The sequence below is a fragment of the Diceros bicornis genome, chromosome 9 (genome assembly GCF_020826845.1).
Source record: "Diceros bicornis minor isolate mBicDic1 chromosome 9, mDicBic1.mat.cur, whole genome shotgun sequence".
NCBI lineage: Eukaryota > Metazoa > Chordata > Mammalia > Perissodactyla > Rhinocerotidae > Diceros > Diceros bicornis.
In genome coordinates, this window is record NC_080748.1 from 13,220,761 (window position 1) to 13,245,563 (window position 24,803).

Here is a 24,803-nt window from a genome sequence, read left to right on the forward strand (position 1 = left end):
ATTAAAATGGATACTAAAAAACAGTCAATTATCAAAAGAAATTAGGAAGGACATAGAGACAAACAAACACACAAAAGGGACAAATAGCAAGATGGGAGACTTAGAGCCATATTAATAATCACATTATACTTAAAGGGACCAAATACTCCAATTAAAAAGCAGAGATATACTGGATAAATAGCAAGACTCAATTACATGTCTACAAGAACTGCAAACATAAAGACAGAGAGGGTAAAAATTAAAGGGAGAAAGCAGATACATCATGCAGACAGTAAGCAAAAGAAAGATGGTGAGGCTATATTAATGTCAAATTAAACATTAAGTCAAAGGGTACAACCAGAGATAAAGAGAGACATTTCATAATGGTAGAATGACCAAGAAAATATAACAATAATTGTTATGTACCTAATGACAGAATTTCAAAATGCATGAAGCAAAAATTGATAGAATTAAAGCAAAAAAATAAAGAAATTCATAATCATACTTGAAGAGCTTAACAACCCATTCTCAGTAATTGAAAGAAAAAACAGGGTAAAAAAACCAGTAGAAAATCTAGAAGATTTGAACAATACTATCACACCAAATTGATCTGACATTTATAGAATATTATAATCAACAAGGACAGAATAAATAATCTGTGGTATGGCTTGGTGAATGTTATACAAAGATAGAGTATATGCTGAATCATAAAATAAATCTCAATAAAATTAAAAAACTGATATCTTACATAGTAGTTCCTGACTATAATGGAATTAAATTAGAAATCAACAACAAGAAGATACCTAGAAAATCCTCAAATATTTGGATACTAAACCACACAGTTCTAAATTACCCAAGGGTCAAAGAAAGAAAGAAAAAGGAAAACTAGAGAATATTTCTAAATGAACAGTAAAGAAAATACGATATAGAAAAATTTGTGAGATGAAAGCAAAGAAGTGCTTAAAGAGAAATTTACAGCTTAAATGTTTATATCAAAATAAGAAGAAAGGTTTAAAATCAATAGTCTAAGTTTCCAACTTCAGAAAAAGAAGAGAAAATTAAACCCCAAGTATAAGGGAAAAATAATAAAAATAAGAGAAAAAAATCAATGAAATAGGAAACAGAAAATTAACAAAGCAAAAAGTTGGTTCTTTGAAAAGATTAACAATATTGATAAATCTCTAGCAAGAATGATCAAGAACAATAGAGATAAAACACGAATTACCAATTTTAGGAATGAAAATTGAGCCATTACTATAGATCCTACAGACAATAAAAGGAAAATAAGGTGTATGGATTTGTATTATGTTGACTTCAGCAAAGCTGGAATTTCATTTCCCAGAATTCTCTTCATCGCATAGTTCTGGGTTAGTGTGGACCACATGAGTCATTATGGGTGAGATCTGGGAGGCAGAAATGAATCAACTCAGAAAGTTGGTTCAGGGCCTGAAGTGCATTTGCAGCTCATGCATATTGTCACTTATCTGCTGGCTCACCTTGTTAGTGTGGGGCAACACCTGAACTCCAACTCTTTCCAGCTCCTGCCAGATTTCCTCTTTGAGCTTTTTTGACTCCTCAGCCAGACATGTATTTAGTACTTATATTTGTTAGTTACAAATAGTGCCAGCTTCTTCTATAGGACATCCCAACCAACAAAACTAGAAATCTTAGAGGCAAATGAGAGCCCAACATGGGTTCCAGTCTATCCTCATGGGTTACAGCACATCCCCACAGGTTATAGTTTGTCCTTGTTTCCAGCACTTCATCTTCTCTTCCTGACTGCTCTCCCTACTGACTTCGGGCTCCAGAACCAGACATGAAATCAACAGCTTCACAGAAACCATTTAGTCAGCTTCCACATTTGTATTAGGTCAAATTCCAATAAATTTGACAACTGGAAGGAAATGGACAAATTCTTTGAAAGACGCAAGGTACTAAAGCTTACTCAAGAAAAAACAGATAACCTGACTAGATAGTCCTATACCTATTTTTTTTAATAATTTTAAAAAATTAATTTATACAAAGGTGCCAAAGTAATTCAATGAAAAAAGAAAACTCCTTTTAACAAGTAGTGCTAGAACAACTTAATATACATAGGAAAAAAAGGAAACTCAACTCCTAACTGATACATATACATAAAATTAATTCAAAATGAATCACAGATCTAACTATAGTTTCTAAAAGAAAATATAGGAGAAACCTTCACCCCCTTGGGGTAAGCAAAGATTTCTTAACATACAAAAAGCACTATCCATGAAAAAAAAAAAAAACTTGACAAGAGGACTTCATCAAAATTAAAATTTCTGCTTATGAAAAAGACACCATAAAGAAAACTGAAAAGCAAACCACAAACCAGAAGAAAATATTCACAATGCATGTATCTGATAAAGAACTATGCAGCATTAATAAAACAACAAATATGCCAATTAAAAACTGAGAAAAAGACTTGAAAAGACACTGCACAAAAGATATACCAATGACCAACGGACACATGAAAAGGTGTTCCACATCATTAGTCATCAGAGAAATGTGAATTAAAACCAAAATGAGACAGCATTTCTCACTTAATAGAATAACTAAAATTCAAATACTGACAATACCAAATGTTGGCAAGGATGTGGAGTATTGGAATTCTCATTCATCAATGGTGGGAGTAAAAATGGTACAACCACTTAGGAAAACAGTTCAGGTATTATAAAGTTAAACATATACCTACCCTATGATCCACCTATTCTATTTTTATCTGTATTACCCAAAAGAATTGAAAACATTCATCCATAAAAAGATTTGTACAAGAATATTTATACAGTTTCATGTCAACAGTCAAAAACTAGAAATAACTCAAATGCCCATCAAAAAGAGAATAAACAAATTTTGGTATAACCATACCACGAGTAAACTACTGATACATGTAACCACTTGGATGAATCTCAAAAACACTATGCTAAGTGAAAGAAGCCAGACACACAAGAGTACATACATCATGATTCCATTTATATGAAGTTTAATAATAGGTAAAACTAATCTATGGTGACAAAAATCAGAAAGTGAATGCCTACTGGGGGTATGAATTAACTGGGAGGAAGAACCCAGAAACTTTGTGAGGTGACACAAACGTCCTATATCTTGAGTAAGGTACTGATTAAATAGGAGAATTCATTTGTCAAAACTCATCAAATTATACACTTAAGATTTGAACATTTCAATTTATGTAAATTTTATCTCAATATAAAAAGAAAAAATTCATTTTTGAAAATTTCAATATTCATCAATAGGATGAAATCATATTTTTCACAGTAGCATACTTTGAAAAAGATCCCAAGAGAACTTTATGTGTAATCACTTAAGGTTTAATGAAGACTCTTCAAGTTTAAAAGTAAAAACTCAGATGTCCTACCAAATTTATTAACACGAATACTGCTCTGAATGTAAGAACTGCTCTGAAATGTAAGGAACTTCAACAGAGTACTGTGGCCTGTTTCCATCTACTACAACTTGGTTTTGTGATGCTATAAACTTCTCTAAGCAGAATACCAATGGAATAAAGACTTAAGAGAAATAGAAAAAGGTAACAGGAAGTAGAAGAAAGATCAAAACATAGTAGAAGGAAGGCATCATACCTGTTGGGAGAGGTATATATATCCTTTTTTCTAATCTCCTTCGCAAAGCTTCATCGATGTCCCATGGGAAGTTAGTAGCAGCCAACACCATAACCATTTTGGAAGGATCATCACTCTCTAAAGCTCCTCCAACTCCTACACACAGTAAGGGGAAAAAAGAGTGTTTTTCTTACAGTCCTTTATTCTTTCATGCAACCAACATTTATAAGTATCAGCCACAGGCCTGGTGGTACGCTCAGTGATGAGAATAATGCAGTCCTTCTGACCTCTACATGGTGGCAGAATCAGACACATCAGCAGATAACTATAAAACAAGGAGGTAGAAGAATTCACAATTTAATCTATTACAGGATTCTAATCCAATGAGAAAACTATTTCTTTCTGTAAGAAAATGAATGCATATTTCCTCTGAACAGAAAAGGCATGAGAGATTATGCTGTTTTATTCCTTTCTTATTTTTTTAAATAACGAAGTTCCTCAAAAAAATTTTTATTTTAGTTGTTAGTCTAATTTATTTGATTTTCTCAAGAAGAGAGAACAGAAGAGGGTTCACGTTTATTTAACATACTAGCATGCAATCATAATTTTGAAAGACAGGTTATACCGTAATAATTTTGTCCTTCAAACTTCTAAGTGACTCGTAAAAAATAAATAAAAAATTTAAGAATGAACCTAATAATCAGTCACTACTGAAAATACCATTTCTTTTAATACCAAATCAAGTATATGCACATACAGTCTACTGTTTCAGCATGAAAATTTTACCCTAAGACACTTCCGGTTAGCCCGCGCAGCCGCCACGTTGGGTGCGGCGCCGCCGCCAGGGCCTCGCTAGGGCACGGGGCGATCTTGGAAGGGGCCCGAGAGGCTCCTACTTGCTTTCTGACCTCATATCCCGGTCATCTGCTCTCTGCAGGCCTCCTCTGCAGGCCCGGCACCCTCCTGCGTCCAGGCTTTGCATTTGCTTCCCCGTGCCTGGGGTGTGCGGAAACCACGTGTGCGAGAGCCGGGCCCTAACTACCCTGCAGAAATTAGCATCACCTCCTCCCCATTGTCACATACACACACCTAAATTTGCCCCTTATCCTGGGTTATTTTTCTCCGTAGCTATGTCGTCATCTGATCTGTATGTTTTTTCTGCCCTCGCTCTAATAAACCGTATGGCAGGGACAGGATTCCGCGTGCCTAGAATGCTCCCTGGCATGTAGCCGGCACTGAATAAAGACTTATGGGGCAAATGAATGTATAGATGATATGCCCTCACCTCTAATCCTTTGCATTTAAGAATCATTTACTAATAAAAATTCGCAAGGAAAGATTAAAAAAAAAAACGAGGTTACACAATGCAAACTCTGGAAAATATGCAGTGAAAAAAAATATCAAAAACTCACAAACTTTACTGATAAGACTTTCTAGCCTAGCATAACAAAGTCATGGCTTTAAAGCAACCCAGTTCAATATGGTTATTTTCTTAAAATTATTACTAAACTCTTATTTCAAACTATCACAAAGAATCAAGCTGTCCAACTAATAATCAACAGGTCACAAATACCCCTCAACAAAATTCGGCTGACTAAATTTGTACTCAGTGATTTTGGTTTTTTTTTTGGTGAGGAAGATGTCCCATCATTAAGCAACATACGACTGTATTCAATAAGTATCCATGGCTGGTGGCTAACCATACCTGTTTTGAAACACCACATTCTGGATACTTTTTCTTTAAACATATTTTATGTTTTCTCACAGTCTGCTTAAATAGCCTCCTGTTTTACCACACAACTACCAGAGTAAAATACCTCTAAAAAGCAGCTCTGGGCCCATCACTCTCTTTTTCCCACCGCTTCCCTATGCCTTTTCTTCTTTGAATAACTTCTGCCAATGCTTAAAGCCCAACTCAGCTATTCCCTCCCATGACTCCCTTAGTCTGGGTGGTACCTTTCCTACTGTGTTTTCACTACACCCAGACTTTAGTTCTACCACAGAACTCATAATGTATTGTAATTGTCTCTTAAGTTGTGTGCTTCTCATTTGGATCAGTGGTTCTTAAACTTTTTGGTCTCAGGATCCTTTTATACTCTTAAAAATTATTGATATAAACAGCTTTTGTGTGTGTAGAATATATCTATCAATATTTATCATTAGAAATTAAAACAGAATTTTAAAAAATATTAATTCATTTTTTGTGTGTGTGAGGAAGATCAGCCCTGAGCTAACATCCATCGCAAATTCTCTTCTTTTTTTATTTGCCGAGGAAGGCTGGCTCTGGGCTAACATCTGTGCCCATCTTCCTCTACTTTATATGAGACACCGCCACAGCATAGCTTCACAAGCGGTGCATTGGTGCACGCCCGGGATCCGAACCTGCAAACCTCAGGTAGCCGAAGCAGAGCACGCGCACTTAACCACTGCGCCACCGGGCCGGCCTCCAAAAATATTAATTCATTTTAAAGTAACAATAATAAATCCATTATTTGTTAACATAAATAACATATTCTTATGAAAAATAACTATGATTTTGGGGCCGGCCCCATGGCCTAGTGGTTAAGTTCAGTACACTCTGCTTCAGTGGCCTAGGTTTGGTTCCTGGTCATGGACCTACACCACTCGTCAGCGGCCATGCTGTGCAAGCAACCCACATACAAAATAGAGGAAGACTGGCAACAGATGTTAGCTCAGGGCGAATCTTCCTCAGCAAAAAAATAAAATAAAAAAATGACTACGATTTTCAAAACCAAAAAAATTAGTAAGAAGAGTGGCATTTTTTCATATTTTTGCAAATCTCTTTAATGTCTGACTCAATAGAGAATAGCTGGAGTCTCCTATTTGCTTCTGCTATCTATTATGATATCACACGTCTTGTAACCTCTGAAAAATACCACTGAACACTTGTGAGAGAATGAGAGTGAAAAAGCCAAATAACATCTTGACATTATTATGAAATAGTTTAGCAGACCTTTTAAAAGGGTCTTAAAGACCCCTGGGACCCTGGACCACATCTCTAGAACTTTTGCTCTAAATTGTAAGCTCCTTGAAGGCCATAACATTTCTTTTCTTTGTAACCTCAGAACCTGAAATGGTGCAGGATTCATAACAAGTATGCCATAAATGCTTTTTGAGTGCATGAACAAATGAACTACTGGGTAGACGAACAAATGATTACAAATAAATCCAGGCTGCCAACTAGTTCATTCATTGAGAATTTCCAAAGTATGAATCTACACAAAATTCAAAAAGGAAATATAACGAGTTTTGAGACAGTAATTAAATATCAATTACCATCCATCTGAATGAGTAGTTCAGACTTGACTCTGCGACTTGCCTCATGTTCATCAGAGGTTCCTCTTCGACTGCAGATAGAATCTATCTCATCAATGAAGATTGTGGTGGGGGCATAAAATCTAGCCTTTGTGAAAATATTTTAAAGAAATCATTCAATTATCTCATAAAATAACCTAAATTTTTAAAAATGCCATTTCTTCCCTCTAAAACAATGGTAAAAAGAGCAGAAATTCTCACTGCTTTAATGCCATCATTTGGTTATTGATAGAGGTTAAATCAATCATTCACATCAGAAAAAAGAAACTTCTAAAAATAAAAGATAAGTTATATGGTTGGTGAAGTTGAGTGACAGATACATGGGGATTCAAAATACTATTATTTCCACTTTTGTGTTTGAAAATTTCTGTAATACAAAAAATTTTTGAAGATAAATCATCAAACTCTAGCCTCAAATATGCATTCTTAAGTAACTATTGCAAATCCCTTATGAAAAAGAAACAAACTTTAATGACAGATCAATTTCTAACTGATTTTTAAAATACATATTAAAATATACTTCTGTTCAACCAGCTCATTAGAGATCCAGAAATACCAGTCAAACCATACACTTTTCCAAAGTCTCTTCTACACGCACTGGATAGGATTCCAAAGGGCGTTCTTTACCTCAGAGAGTAAGATACACTGAAGACACATCAACTACTCCACAAAACCCATCACACTATGTCTTATTAGTGTGTCAAGAACTATTAAACTAAACTACACTTGCCCTTTTTAAAAAAGATCACTGGGTGAATAGATCTAGACTATAGGGATAACATTCGCCTACACAAACAGTACTTTGAAATCTGAATATATCATCACTCACCATTTCAAACAACAGACGGACTAACTTCTCAGATTCACCTCTATATTTAGATGTCAGTGTAGAAGAGGAAACGTTGAAGAATGTTGTGCCACATTCAGTGGCAACAGCTTTAGCTAGCATAGTCTTACCAGTGCCTGGGGGTCCAACCATCAGCACACCCTGGAATTTCAAAAGGTGTATTAAATGATTTATCAGATTAAAATGCTTTCTTATAAAATATCATCAACTATTAATGTAAGTGAAAATTTTACCATCAAAAGATAAACTCAATTGTCACGTAAAATCATGGTGAATTTAGAGTGATTTCACAAAACGTCTCAAACCAGAGGTATTCAGAGATGGGCTAACGAAGGGCCTAGACAACAAGGAATCTTCTGATATATTTAGAAAGAATCTATCCAGATTCTGGAATAGAAGAAGATAAATATGTACAGTCTTGAACACCACTTAAGAGTGACTGCTCTCTTAAAACATAATGAAAACAAGACAACATTTTCTGCCACATGTAGTAGAGCTATACATTCCTTGCCCTCCTAAGGGACAACAGCTATCTGCCAAAACACACTCATAATATATAGCTTTTAATCAAAAATAAAGATCCATTTACTAGTTAATAGTAACTAATTATTAGTTATTCTGAGAATTTAAACTTTGGGGATTTAAACTTTGAAAAGTTCTGGGGATTTAAACTTTGAAAACTATGTGCACGTCAAAGATTCATAAACTCTAAATTCAGAAACTCTCCAACCCCTTTTCTAGCTATAGAATTTTAATACCCAGAACAACCCGGGATCACTAGGATTTGAAACACTAGTTTTATAAAAAATTTTGCTTTGGAAAGGAAGGAGCCTTTATGCATGAGATTGATATTTTTAAAACTGTAAAAACAACTAATGGTATAGGCACAACTATAACAAAGTTCATATTTCTCTTTCTAATGTCCCCTTTCAATGCCATCTCAGTTCCTGTAATGTCATTAATGCGGCCCTCCAATAGGAGTTAATTTCCACCATTAATATCTGTATACTAGATACAGCTCATAGATACAGTACAGTATTTATAAATTTCACCTCCTCATGACATTACTCCTTCAATTATCTCCTCTATTTCCTGTATCTCCTTCTCTATTGGTTCTTTCCCCTCGTAGATAAACATACTTAAATCTGTCCCATTTAAAAAAAAAAATCCTTCGCTTGACCCTACAAATTCTTTAGCTACTATCCACCTCTCCTTCCCTTCTCAGCCAACCTTCTTAAAGAAATGGTTTATGCTTACCACTTTTTCTTCACAAGCTACACTTGACTTCTGCCTCCACTACCTCACTAAAAATACCTAATTTACTAATCCAGTGGTCACTCTTCAATTCATATCTTCTTTCCTTCTCTCTGACCCTTGACGCTGTTGAAATCTGGTGTTCATTTCCTTCTTTTCAAAGCCCTTTCTCCCTAAGGTGGTTCTGTGACACTGCTCTTTCCTGATGCTTCTCCTACTCATGACTATCTTCAGTGTCTTTCAGGTCTCCTCTTCCCCCTGCCCTTTACATTCCCAAAGCAATTCTAAGTCTTTTGTTCTTCTCCCCTTATAACACTCTTTGAACAATTTCCATACCCATAATATCAACCACCACTTACATCTTGCAATTTTAATTTAAACTCAAACTCTATCTTAAGCTCTAGACTTCTATTTCTAATTACTTGCTGAGTATTTACCTAAACATATTTTGTTTCCATTTAAATCTGCTCCTCTTCTCAATTTCCAATATCAGTTCATTGTACTCTATATAATAAAACATTTGGCTGGCCTTTTTCCCCAGTTCCTGGGAGGTAGACTCTAAATCCTTGGAATTTCCCAAGTGACAGGAGTATCTCTGTTCATGTTGGGCCCTGAAATGTTATGCTAATGAGGTGACTCATGGCTTGCCACTATATAGTTTATGCTAATGAGATAACTCAGGATGGGGGCTGGCCTTTCCAGAAAAACCAACCACATGATTAGAGGACTGGGGCTTTGAGCCAGTGCTGTCAACTGGACCTCTGGGGAAAGAAGGGGGACTAGAGACTGAGACACATGGGCAATGATTCAATCAATCATGACTATGTAATGAAGCCCCAATAAAAAACTCTGGACACTGAAGCTTGAGTGAGCTTCCCCATTGGCAATACTCTACATATTGTCACAGATCCATGCGCTAGGAGGGTACAGCATCCTGATTCCATGGGGAGAGGACAACAGAAGCTTCACTTTCACCATCCTCCCAGATCTCACCCTATGCAATTCTTCTTTTGGCCAGTTCTGATTTGCCCCCTTTTGCTATAATAAAACTGTAATTATAAGCACAATGCTTTCCTAAATCCTGTGAATCATTTGGGGAATTATCGAACCTGAGTGGGTAGTGAAAATCCCCGAATTTATAGCCAGCTGCTCAGAAGTGAGGGTGACCTGGAGACCCTCAAGTCTGCAGCCTGGCATCTGAAGTGAGGGCAGTCTTGTGGAAAACTGCCCTCAACTTGTGAAGTCTGGCTCAATCTGGGGTAGTTGGTGTCAGAAGTAACTGCATACTCGTTCAATTCAAACCCAGAATCTGGGAGTCACACGACTCGTCCCTCTCCCTCATCCCTATAAACTATCAGTCATAATGTTATCACTTGTACCTTCTAAACATCTCTCAGAAGCCCAACCATTTTTCACTAGCCAAATAACAAATGCCTTTGTTCAGGTCCTCATTGTTTGGCTTGACTATTCCAACAGCCTCCTAATCAGATGCCTCATCTATATCCATCTATGCCCGTCTCCAATCCATCCTCCACCCTGCTGCCACGGTGATCTTTCTACATTTGCAAATCACTCTCCTGCTAAAAACTTACAGAGCTCATCATAATAGGTAGGTTACAGCTACCATTCCAGCTGTTTCAAAACTCCTTTAAATATCTATTTTAAGACTTTAATCTCTCTTTTCAATATTGTTATAAATATAGAGGAAAGGTATGGTAATATGTTCCAAAAATCAGGTAAATCGATAACAAACAGTCTATAAGTTTTAAGTTGTGACAGGCAATCAAAATGCCATGGGTGTTCCAAGCTACTCACGTAAATACACAATTTCTCCTCTTCTCTACTTTTAAGCAAGCCAAAAGAGGAGGAGGTATTGGGAAGAGAAACAGACCTTTCTAGCTAATTCAGAAGGGCAAAGTCAGATCACGCTTTTATTTCACTCTCTCAGTCAGAGTAAAGGAAGACTCTGCCTATGGCTAAGACCAAAAAGAGTTCCAGGCAGCAGTCATTGGAAGGGTTTTTTAATATGCTAAAATGAAAACAATGGACTTAGGAGGAACTGGTCTTGGGCAAGCTTTAAACTCTAAAGCAGAGGGTAAGCTAGAAAGAAGCAAACATTCTGATTATGTCTAAGAATTATACCAAGACTCAGGGAAGTGATCGAAATAATTAGTGAGAAATATGTCAACTTTTAGAAAGATATTTATTTTATCAAACACGTATTCTATAAGACTATGTACTATTACTCTTTAGTCTGCTTGTTAACTTTTTTTTTGTGTGTGAGGAGATCAGCCCTGTGCTAACATCTGCCAATCCTCCTTTTTTTTCTTTTTTGCTGAGGAAGACTGGCCCTGGGCTAACATCTGTGCCCATCCTCCTCCACTTTATATGGGACGCCACCACAGCATGGCTTGCCAAGCAGTGCGTCTGTGTGCACCTGGGATCCAAAGCGGCGAACCCCGGGCCCCCACAGCGGAGCTCGAGCACTTAACCGCTTGCACCACCGGGCCAGCCCCACTTATTAACTCTTTATTTACAGAAGCAGACATCTAGGAAATTCTTAAAACTAATCTCTAGCTCAGCGACCCTGAGGGACGTGACTTTAACTGAAGACTATAGTTTCAACACTCCAAGCACCTCTCCTGCCATGCAGAGGCAGCACGCCTCAATTACAAATTCAAATCCAGGTATTTGGAATGTACACAAACCTCCCCCAACCTTTATAAACTGTGTTAATAAACATAATAGGAAACAACGATGCTGTCTTTCATTATCATGTAAGCAGCATTTTTATACCTATATTATTTTAATAAATTCTCACCTTCCATGGCCTTCTAATCCCTTTGAAAAAGTCAGGCATCCACATTGGAAGAACAACAGCTTCCCTTAGCAACTTCTTAGCTTCTTCCAAATCTGCTATGTCATCCCTTTGCAAGAACAGCAAAGTTTCATGTTTATTCAGGGACACTTTTTATTTATGGTCAATACTGACTCTTTTAATTTTTTTTACTTATAAATTATTCTTATATTAAGAACATTACTCTAATTCTTACTGCATAAAATGATCAGTGAAAACACTGCGGTTATTAATGAGGACATGTTATTCAATGAACAACCTTTGTCAGTTACGTCAACATCAAATTAACATGTAAAACGTCTGGGTATATTCTGAAAGAAGAACTGTCCTATCAGTTCCACACACTCATATTATGGATGAGGTCATAATTAGGAGACTAACGGATAACAGCAGAAGACTCATACCAAGCCAACCTAGAACTTATTTTCTCTGCTACTTTAATTAAAGAACTTAAAAGACTAACCAATGAATGCTAGGATTCCTGGATACAATGTCTCTCTCAAGGGCTTCCACCAGATCCTTATCATATCCAGCACCATCAAATTTTGGAATTTCACCATCACTTGCACCATCTTGCATATTTTTCCTTCCCTGGGGACAGGTATAAAAAAAACAATGGTCAATAACAAAATAATTTTAATTAACATCAATAGGCTTTCAAAATATTGTAATGTAATCATTTCAAAAATAATTTTTTTATTATTTTAAGATAATGTTTTCTGATTACCCAAATGCCATCCTCCCCTATTTAATTCATCAATAATAGATGAACTGGTCAACTTTACTATATACTTCTTCAAATTTACATTCTTGGGGGGACAGCTGCAAGTCAGAATAAAATAATACTCGCTAGATACCTCTGAATTTGCGGATGCAGGTGATTTCCACCACTGCCAGAGAATATTTAGAATATTAATGCAGAAGAAGAAAGCAAATTAATTTACTGAGAACCTACTATATGGCAAGAAATCTCACACATATTATCTAATTCAATATTCACAACAACCCCACAGGTAGGTATTATTATCCTTATTTTTACAAATAAGGAACTGGGACTCAGAAAGGTTAAGTAACTTAATCAACTTCACCATTATTCAATGTCTGAGTAGAGATTTTAACTCAGGTCTTCCTGACTCCCCAAACTCATGCCCTTTCCACAACATCAGACCACCTCATGCCTGGGTGAGTCAGCTTAAAGTTTAAGAGTGGGTTGCATATGGCAGAACTATCACATCCTCCAAAGCATCCAAGAAAGAGGCTGCAGATGAGGAAAGAGTTGGGACTTTTTCCTGTTACTGTAAGTACCTCCTTAGGATTCAGGATTTCTTCCTAGTGAGGTCCTTGGACCACATCATAAAGTCACTAATGATAATGGTAAAGGATCTTTTTAAATTGTAGTATTAATACCATTAAAGCAATTACTTTACCTCAAATTCTTTATTTAATAATATGGTGGCTTTAAAAAAGAATTATACACTATGGTTTCTATGGGGTTCTGCCAAGATTTATGAAGCTTTGAAGAGCTCAAATGAAATGTGCTCAGTTGCCAGAGCCGGTTCAACCACTGGAACGCTTTTAGCAGACAGAGCCAAGTACCTCCCCAGAACTTCAGCCCCACAGTTACTGTCGAATACAAAAATGAAAGGGGAAAACAGTCAAAAAATGAGTCAATTTCCTAAGCTTAAATCTGAAGAGAGAGAACAGGATGAACCTCTCCTACCATACCTCAGCTGAGATAAACCACAGGCTCAATCGTAAGTGCTGCGAGTGGACTAAATCTCTCCCTTTGGGCAAACGAATAATTGACCATTTCTGGGTAGCATGGTGACAATATTAAGCTAAATTTTCAGAAAGATTCTTGTATTTCAGATGACAGATATTGGTATTAACACTACTAGCAGGAGTAAATTTCTGACACGCCTACCCAACAATATCATAATAACATCAACAAATTTAAAACAAGCTCAGCCTAGAATCACGTTTTAAAAACAGACAGGCCAAAGCTACAAAGTCACATTCAAACAAATCATTGGCGCACTCTGCAATTATTTTAAAACTCTTCTAGAAATAAATCAACTAAAGAATGCAACAGAAACTGATATCTCTGGGACTTAACAAGCCTTGATACGGCATTGCAATTTGAGACTTACCAAAAAATTAGCATTAAGAAATATCAGCAGGAAGCTATTTTAGTATGAATGTCCAAGTGGTGGGCAGGAGTTGCTCAACACTACCAAGGGAAAGGAAAAGCTGTACACTTATCTGAAAGTAACAGGAATCATAGGATTTTAAGGACAATAAATATGTGAGCGTCTGTGTCCAATACATTTTATTGTGCATTAGGTTTTAGATCAGTGAATGAAAATACATTATCTGCCCTCATCAAGCATCTAGTCTAGTGGGGGGAACAAGTAACAAGTAAACAAACCAAAAACACACATTATTATAATGTGTGTATTATAATGTGAAGTGCTATGAAAAAACTGAGTGGTCAATGTGGCTAAAAGGTACTGAGCAAAAGGAATAAGTTGGAGAGACGGGCAGAGGCCAGCTCACCCGGGCTCCTATAGGCCACAGGGAGGAGTTCCGATTTTATTCTAAGCACATGGGGAAATTTTTGAAGTGTGTTAAACAGGGGAATGCCAGGATCTTACTTTTTTTTTTTTTTTTGGTGAGGAAGATTGGCCCTGGCCTAACAATCTGTGCCCATCTTCCTCTACTTCATATGGGACACTGCCATAGCATGGCTTGATAAGCGGTGCGTAGGTCTGTGCCCGGGATCTGAACTTGCGAACCCCAGGCTGCCAAAGTGGAGCATGCGAACTTAACCGCTACGCCACCAGGCCGGTCCCCTCACTTACATTTTTAAATGACCCTTCTGACTGCTGTATGGAAAAAGGATGGGATAGAGGCAGAAGCAGAGAAATAAAAGCCTGTTGGAGTACTCAAGGGCAAGCTTGTCAATTCACAGAAAAGGAAACGTGGGTATAAGCCAGTCGAATGACTTGCCCTAGAATCCAAAGTTTCTCAATGGTAGGGATGAGATTTGACTACAAATTAAGTACTCCAAAGAAGATTCCAGGAATTTTTTCAAATCAAAATGGTGAGGTTATTAAAAAATAGATTTAGGAAAACTAAAAATAAATGATTTCCTTACATAGGGAAATCAACAAAATGGGGGACTATTATCTTTCATAATATATACTCAGATAAACTGGAATAGGATGTCAAATATAAGTAACTGTGATTTCAGTTAACCAGCGAGATTAACTGCAATACCTAAAAGAAACTTAGTTTTTAGGCAATAAAGCTAACATCACCCAAGATACTATTACCTGTACAGTTTATAAAAATAATACTAGCTGCAATGTCACTGAAATGATATCATCTTAGAACTCTTTCTTAGATTTTCACATTAATTGACTATGGTCAACATTAGCAAAAATTTGATATTTAACATGAAGGCTGATACACTTTTTTTCTTGTTAAAGCAAATACTTAGCTTCCTTTTACTAAGTTACCCATATCAAGAAAAGTTTGTTAATGATCTTTCATTAATATTGGCTAATCATTCTATTTGAGGAAAATGAAGCTAAAAATAGTGACTAACCCAATATTGAGCCAATAACGACACAGCTTGGCCTAAAATGCAAATAATGGTTTTTGCATTTTACTGTGTGCCTTCTCATGGTGGAAGCTTAAGTGAAACATGGTCAGTTACTAGCTCTGGGTCTTGCATTTTAAGAGAAATACTGACAAGTGAATTACCCAGAGAAGGATGACCAGCGTGATAAAGGGTTCAAAAACCATGTCACATGGAGGAGAATCGAGGACACTAGAGACATTTAAGCTGAAGAAGAAAATGCTAACAGAGCAACACAACCAACTGACCTGTTTACCTCTATTTACTCTATATTACTCCAAAGGAAAGAACCAGGACCAAGATAAAGTGACGAAAGAGGTCAATTTCAGATCAACAGAAGAAAGAAGTTTCTGACAATGAGTTCTATCCAACAAAGGAGTCATCTCTCTTGTTAGGTAGGGAGCTCCTCACATCAGGATTACTGGCTAATTAGCAATAAAAACCACTGATCCACAGTCACAGGGACATCTAAGCAGAATTATAGCTGATCTTTGGTTCTTCCTGTAAAGACACTGCCTCTCACTTGCCCACTTACTCATTTGTTTCCTGAATTCAATAGCCTAAGGCAAGTGCAAAATTTCTTGGAAATCTCATTTTCTCTTTTTTAAAAAAGTGATTTGTATTCTGTACCATATCTGTGTTAGTTCCCCACTTTCATGTTACCTTTATAGCTAACACTCACATACTGCTTACTATGTGTCAGGCACTGTTCTAAGCACTTGACATAACCATCTTAAAGGTCCTATGAGGCAGGTACTCATTATTTCCATCTCACAGATGAGAAGTGAGGCACAGAGAAGTTAAGTAAATTGTCCAAGGACACACAGCTAGATCCTTGGCTGTCTGGCGCCAGAATCAGTGCTTTCAACCACTTGGCATACTGTGGCATACTGCTGCACACTTGGGGCTACTCCTACCCCAGTGTGGGAAGCAAACACAGGAAAAGTTTGACAAGATCTCTAAACTGTGTCCCACTCTAAGACTTTATTATTTTACAAAGGAAAATAGGTTGATAGATGCAAAACAGTGCTTACTAATTTCGATGCTATGCTCTGCACTGGAATGTTAATACAAAAACATTTAAGTTGAAATAATGAATCCATAGCATTCTGCATGCTTAGCAATAAATATGCTCTTTCAACACATTTATATCTATGAATACTTACTATATGCCAGGCACTATTTTAGGCACTGGGGAATAGCAATGAACCAAACGGACAAAACCCCTGCCCTCATGAGGCATTCATCCACATTAGGGGACACAACTCATAAATAACTAAAACATAGAGTGAAACATTTTCAGGGACAGAACAGCAAGTAACTACTTCACTATACTCTCATGCAAAAAGGTAAAAAAATAAATAAATAAAAGCAAAAAACAACACTATAAATTAGCTGCCATCAGAGAAAGAATATGTGGAATGACTTAATATCCAAAGGATAGAACAAGATATTTCTTAAAAACAAGTCACTGATAATACAAGTGGCCAACAAACATATGAAAGGATTTCCAACCTCATAAGTTATCAGGTAAATACACGGTAAAGATGCTGGTAAAATCACAATGAGATATGATTATACCCACAAGAGACAGACAATATCAAGTGTTGATGAGGATGAAGAGCAACTAGAACTTGTATACCCCGTAAGCAGGAGTGGAAATTGGTATAATCACCTTGGATAACTATTTGGGGTTATCTACTAAAGTTTAACATATGCAAATCCTAAGACCCACTAATTCCACTCCTAGGTATACGCTCACTAGAAATGACTGCACATATATACAAAGGAAAAGTATAAAACTATCCAAAATAGCATTACTAATAATAGTTCCAAAAGAAAAGCAATCTAAATATCCATTAACAGTAAAACAGATTTAACTGTGGTATAATACTGTATATGAAGGAAAATAAACAAACTTTAGATATATACAACAGCATGGAGAGATCTCACAAACATATGTTGAGCAAAAAAAGCCAGACAAAAAGGAATACTTACTGTATATTAAGTTTCAAAATAGGCATAGGTAATTTATGACCTTAGAAATCAGAATAGTGGGTACCTTTGGGGAGGAAGTGGCAGGGATTGGGAGGGATCATGAACATGGCTTCTGAGGTGCTAAATGTTCTATTCTTGACCTCTGAGTGATAGTTAAGTGGATTACATGGTAGTTACTGGGGTTACAAGTAGTGGTGTGCTGAAGCTGACTCTTACTGGTTTGCAAGAGCCAATCATTAAATTTTCAAGGCATTTTGCAAGACAGCTGTGAAATACAGCCATTAATAAAAATTAAATTACACAAACTTAGAAAAAATTATATCAAAAACAAAGGTAAAAAACACTAAAAACTCCTCACCTTTTAATTATTTACCTATTACCTATGCACTTGAAGTTACTTAAGTCAACTGTATCTGTATGGTGGAAACGCTTTATGATGGTAGGCTACTATCCATATCTCATCTCAACTCTGAGTTCAGTTCAGCCTGAAATCGGTCATAGTGGAAGTATTTATACCATAAAAATCAGCAAATGCGACAAATCAGGGCTTGACTTGTTATTTTGTTAATTGTCTAGACAAGAAAATAATGGGGAAAATGTTAATAACACTTAAAAGTGTGTCATTTCTGTAACTGCTGCATTGTAAATAGCACAAAAATTAAGGAAATATTTTTCCAGTATTTGAAAACTATTATCCGATTCATCAAAGTTGCTCAAGTGATTGATGAATGAGTGAAGTTCCAGTCTGCCTCTGCGGTTTCACTTTTCGTCTTACTCATTAATGAAAAAATATCAACCAACTTGCACATCAGAACTACGTTCCCATTCCCATTGACAACCCAATTGTGGTTGTCAATTGCAACCACAGGTTGGCTACAGATACAAGAGCTGAGCAAACATCAGCAAAGGTATTCTGTAGAAGTCCACTGGCTCTATAAAATTTACAATAAAGAGTACTGTATATTTTATTATTTGTAAATTATGTGCTACACATCCGTATAGACACACACACACTTTTTTCCAGTTATTAAATATTTACCAGTACACTGCTGGTTAGATGATCATCATTCAGTTAGTACCCTTATAATCTGCACACTTTTCTTCAATAAAAATATTTTTTTTAAAAGTCACTGTTCATTTGTATAATCACACTCAACAGCTCTCAAAAGAATACTCCAACCCAGCTTACAACATCTCTGCATATCAGACATCCCTAGACTTACTCAGTTATGAGAAGGAAAGTATTCAAAAACTGCCATTCGTTACAGGTAATTCAATGCTGAAGTCCTTTAAGAACTTTAAATTAATTCTATGAATATAATTTCCCATACTTTAATCTGAATTCTATTTAAAAGTATATACAGCTTTAATCATGAGATCATAATGGAAGCACTGCTCATTTCACTAAGAGTTAATTAACCGTAAAGCTATAGTCTTAAAAATATTTAAGAATCAGAGTTTTACGAATTAAATTTATTTTTGGTTATAATACAAAACATTTCTTCTGCTACCTAATACTTTTAGACTCTCTCTTTTAAATAAAAAATGCATTTGTTATTTCTATGTGCATTTCTATACTGACTCTAGGCTTAAATAATAAAATAGTAATACATCCAATTTTCTCAGGTACACTCAAATAAGACTGAAAAACATAATTGTAAAGGTTAATTTATTCATCTGACTCCCTCTCATCAATAAGAAAATAATCAATTTGAGGCCAGGAGTTACACGTTACTAAAGTTTGTATTCCTAGTACCTAGAAGTATGACTGACACGAAGTACTCACTTAAACGTTTGAGCGTTAAGTAAACGGGGTAACAAACTGGCCTTATGATGATTCTGTGACCCTCAGGGGGAAAAAACTATAAGGCCTGAACAACAGATCACTATATAAAGTGATCGTTACTTATTGAAAAACAGTATTTTTAAGCTTGGACCTAACTTGAAGCCTGTCAGCAGTTTAAAAAAGGATAAAGAAAAGATTTAATCACTCAGAAAATGTACTGGTACTTTCATAAGAAATAGGTATTTGTGATACATTAAAATAAGACAATAAGCATTTTCAAATAAGAGTCTGTACAGCATAATGATTAAAAGCTCAGGTACTAGAGTTTGAGTTTAAATCCTAGTTCCACCACCTACTCGTAGTTATAACTTTGGTGCCTCAATCTCTTCATACGTACAACAGAGGACATAATGCTGAGTCCACAGGAATTTATAGGAATTAAACGAGCCAATATATGTAAAAAGCTTCAAAAAGTGCCTGGTACAGGTTAAGTGTGCTCAAGGAAGAGTGATATCTGTTGCTACTCCTATTAACTTTTGGTTGCTCCATCCTACAGTTCACAACACTAAACTAAAAATTCAAAGATACTGAGAATCTTGGCCTAGATGTGTAATTTCTCGTCATCACTTTTTTTATATCTATAAAATTAAGTGGTTGGAGTACAGCAGCAGCTTTCACACTTCTGACCATAACATACAGTACAAACTCTTTTTAGATCACGAGCCAGTGTACACAAACATATAACTATATAACTAAATTTTTTATATATTCATATAACTAAATTTCTGTTCTCAAAATAATATTGTCTTACTATGGGCAATGCACTCTGAATTTTCAAGTGTATTCTACTTCATTTATTTTTAAAGCTGGTTGCAACACACAAAACTGATTTTAAAAAACTAACAATGAGGACTACAATATCTCTGAGGACCGTTCCAATACAGTACTTCCCCATTATCCACAGTTTTGCTTTCTTCAGTTTCAGTTACCCATGGTCAACTGTGGATAGAAAAGATTAAATGCAAAATTCCAGAAATAACTCATAAGTTTTAAATTCTGTGCTGTTCTAAGTAGCGTGATGATATCTTGCTCTGTGATTCACCTTCACTGCATCTCATCATGTAGGCACTGTATCACCTCACATCATTACAAGAAGAAGGGTGAGTAAGGTATAATAAGATATTGGGAGAGAGAGAGAAACTACACTCATAACGTTTATTACAGTATATTGTTATAATTGTTCTATTTTTATTATTATTGTTGCTAATCTCTTACTATGCCTAATTTATAAATTAAACTTTATCATAGGAATGTACATACAGGAAAAAACATAGTATACATAGGGTTCAGCACTATCTGTGGTTTCAGGCATCCACTTAGGGTCTTGGAACATATCCCCTGTGGATAAGGGGGGACTACTGTACTCATTTTCGAATTAGCTTTCAATAGCAGTGGATAGCTGTCAGTTTCACCTACACTGCCTCAAACCCTATCACAGCCTTCAGTGAGTTTTAGGGACTCTAGTATTCTAATGAATATCTGAGTGCTTATGATAATCACAACTGAACCAAGTACACTTTTCAAATTCTGATGAAGTTTTCATGAGTTTGTTTTTTTAAACTGTAGTCTCTTTTGTTTCCAGAGTGATTCAGAAAATAGCTTTTATCTTCAAACAACTGTAGAGGTCACTTTTTTTTTAAATAAACAGCTTACTTTCCAGTGACATTCTGAGTACTTACAAGTCAATGAAAGAATAGCTAAGATTTAGAAAATTACTTGGAACTTTTTAAGTGACAGGTAATTTACACTCTCCAGAAAAATTTATCTGACATTCAACAAATGCTGCCTGATTGTTTTTTTTATTATTATTTATTTATTTTTCCCTCAAAGCCCCAGTAGGTAGTTGTATGTCATAGTTGCACAGCCTTCTAGTTGCTGTACGTGGGACGCGGCCTCAGCATGGCCGGAGAAGCGGTGCGTCGGTGCGCGCCCGGGATCCGAACCTGGGCCGCCAGCAGGGAGCGCGCGCACTCAACCGCTAAGCCACGGGGCCGGCCCTGCCTGATTGTTTTGTTCTTTGCTTAAGAATCACATTTAGGGGCCGCCCCGTGGCTTGGCGGTTGAGTGCGCGCGCTCTGCTGCTGGCGGCCCAGGTTCGGATCCCGGGCGCGCACCGACGCACCGCTTCTCCGGCCATGCTGAGGCCGCGTCCCACGTACAGCAACTAGAAGGCTGTGCAACTATGACATACAACTACCTACTGGGGCTTTGGGGGAAAAAAATTAAAAAAAAAAAAAAGAATCACATTTAAAGATCAACATTTATTTAACTGTTCTGGGACTCTTTTCAAACTCAATCCAGATTTTAATCTAGTTTGGTAGGTATACTACATAATGTGAAAAATCCTAAAATAAAGAGAAAAAAATTCCTGACTTCACAAATTTCATTCCAAGCTCCATTCCACTCTTTGACTTTGGGCAAGTTACTTTAACTCTCTCTACCTCAGGTTCTCCATTTGTAAAATGGAGAAAAGACGACTACCTACTTGGGATTGTTTCATGAATTATTCTCATCACTCTGAATGGTGCCCAGCAGAAAAGCATCCAATAAACCATGACCAAGGTTCTTCTCTCGTATTATGCCAAATTAACGTAAAGACTGAAAGTTCCTCACCCGGCTATAAACATTTACCTAAAAGCTACTTGCAGAGTAAGGGTTGGACTTCAGCCCCCACTTATCCTCTAAAATGCAAACCAAGGTTAGCTGCACAAAAATGAAGAGGAGAGGAAGAAACAGATGACAATAAGATACAGATTTTTAAGTATCTACTTATGTGGCTTTTGATAATGGGGGGTGAACCAGTTCAATTTCATCAGCAGGAAAAATTTATTTATTAGTATCCCTCACTAATTCCAAAAGAGATCTGAGACGGAATCACTTACTGTTTTATGGCATAATAGCTCCAACATTACAAACATAAAAAAATCTAATTCATTTTCAGCATCCTAGTGAGGGAGAGAGGTGGAATGTGTCTTTGAATCTATCTCATGAACAGAAATACCAGTTTTACTCTATCATGGCGTAAACATCCACAAGGCCTAGGAAGCTGGTCTGTATAGAGTCCTTATCTACTGACTGAAATTATACACAGTAAAAAATTCAAATATAGTATGTAATTTTCAAGGATAACCATTTGCCATTAGTTATAAATTATATTTTCATTATAAATAGCATGGCATAAATGTGATGACATATCCTGAACCCCTCGCTAGGAAAACCAAACTTCTCTGTGGCTGTTCAATAACACCATCATTCATTTATGACATCACAATGGAAATGGGAAATGCTATCACTAAAAATTTATTCTTGTCTTTTCATTAACATTAAGGCTAAGAGATGTGTCAGGTCATCCTAGGTACCTGCTTACTCCGTAAGATTATCTTCAGCCCATTTTTCTAAAGTCCATTTTAAAGGCAGTACAGAATTTCCACCCAATACTACGTTTATTCACTGATCAATTTCTCAGATCAAGTAAATGTACACAGTGAACCCTAATTAAGGGAAATTTTCTCATTAAGGAAAAAAAAACCTTGCTCTACTCTAAAATTTACAGATAAATCAAAATTTTTTTTTATTTTTAGCAGGAGTGAATCATACCCATCATCTTATTCTATGAATATCTACATCTACTTCCTTATAAGTCTTTTCCCTACAATTATGTTTTCATTTATTGTTCATTTTAATTCAGGATATTTGTTTAAATTTTTTTTGTGTGTGAGAAAGATTGGCCCTGAGCTAACATCCATGGCAATCCTCCTCTTTTTTTGCTGAGGAAGACTGGCCCTGGGCTAACATCTGTGCGCATCTCCCTCCACTTTATACGGGACGTGGCCACAGCATGGCCTGACAAGCGGTGCCTCGGTGCATGCCCGGGATCCGAACTGGAGCCGCCAGCAGCGGAGCACGCACACTTAACTGCTACACCACGGGGCCGGCCCCTGTTAAAATATTTTTAAAGTTTTAAAACTTTATTTTGAATATTTCTACAAAAGACCCATTTTGCTAAAGACTGTGTGTGTGTACTTTTTAAAATATACCTCTGAGGTTACTGGCAGTGCAGAATGGCCTTCAGCATGCAAAGACTGCTTAGGTTTTTGAATCAGACTTTTTAAAATCTCTTCCACATCAAAACCACGTCCGAAAAGCCAACAAAAATTATAATATGCGCCAAAAGTCATGGGCTTCACGTGAGTGAGTTACAAAGAGCGAGTCTTGCCTTGTCCTCTCTCCCTCTTGCTCTATAATCCTTGTCCCTACTTGCGGAGGGTTTTTCACTCTTTGATATCGGATGTGCTCGGCCTACAGGCCCCCGGGCTCCACCTCCTGGCATTTCTTTCCTCAGAGGCCTTACTTCTCGATTGGAACGCCTTATCTGAGGCGGAGCTCTGACAAGAAAAAATAAACATAAAATTAATCAAAGGCAAAAGTATTTCAATACTACCTTAGTCAATAAAACTATTAAATTAAGAAGCCCAAAATCTCAATTTTTCTCCCTTTTGCCAATTCATGGTCAGTTGACAACTATTAGGTCAGTTTTTAAAAGTGCTTTTCTGTAAAATATACTGGTTAATACAATTATTAAATATACATAAATGATACATATAGCAGCAATTATTTTGTCAAAAATAACTAATAATCACCAATAGAGGGCAATACAGGCTATCGCCATCTAATAATCTTAATAACACAATGGAAAGTCAATTACTTTATTCATTACTGTCCTAAACCAAGAATAAGTAACTTAAAAAAAAAAAAAGCATTAAAAGCTGAAAGGACAAAAATTCAAAAATATATCTATTTTACACAGTTTACTAATTTATTTTTACAACCAAAATGATTTTCTCTGCTTCTGTATTGGAAAAATCCAATTTAATTCATCAAATTACAAACTGCAGAGCTTAACAATGAAATCTTATAAACAAAGTAATTTATGTGTAAAAATATCATCCATGCTTTGAGGGTGTCAAAAATTATAGGATCATTCCAATTATATAGGCCCCTAAATGGAAATTAAGAATGTTGATAACTATATATGGTGACAAATTTTAACTAGACTTATTGTAGCGATCATTTTGCAATATATACAAATATTGAATCATTATGTCACACACCTGAAACTAATATAATGTCGTATGTCAATTATACCTCAATAAAAAAAAGAATTTTGACATATATAAATGTAACCATGCGCAAGGAGCGGCATATTTTGTTTCATGTAATGAGAAACATCTCTTCTTCAAATAGTGTAGTTCTAAGGTTTCTCAGCACAGTATTTGTCTCTCTGTGGGGGCTGGGGGGACTCTATCACTGTGTCTAATCTCTCAGTTCTTCTTTCTTGAACTGTCTCTGCCTCTGTTTTCCTACCTTTGCTGTCTCTACAGCTCTGCCTGTATTTTAGCCCTTCAGATCCCATATGTGTATTCCTTTTTCACCCATATGCCATA

At 36.3% G+C, this 24,803-nt stretch overlaps 1 protein-coding gene across 1 annotated transcript in view; it reads right to left on the reverse strand.

Moving 5' to 3' along the window:
- KATNAL1 (katanin catalytic subunit A1 like 1) overlaps positions 1–24,803 on the reverse strand; it is a 67,573-nt gene that overhangs the window by 20,999 nt on the left and 21,771 nt on the right. Inside the window, exons 3-8 of the mRNA XM_058547947.1 lie at positions 23,576–23,744; positions 12,336–12,463; positions 11,837–11,942; positions 7,744–7,902; positions 6,876–7,002; positions 3,600–3,734 (exon numbers count right to left, since the gene is read on the reverse strand). Of these exons, the coding sequence (XP_058403930.1) occupies positions 3,600–3,734; positions 6,876–7,002; positions 7,744–7,902; positions 11,837–11,942; positions 12,336–12,463; positions 23,576–23,744 (824 nt within the window). The remainder of the gene's footprint in view (positions 1–3,599; positions 3,735–6,875; positions 7,003–7,743; positions 7,903–11,836; positions 11,943–12,335; positions 12,464–23,575; positions 23,745–24,803) is intronic.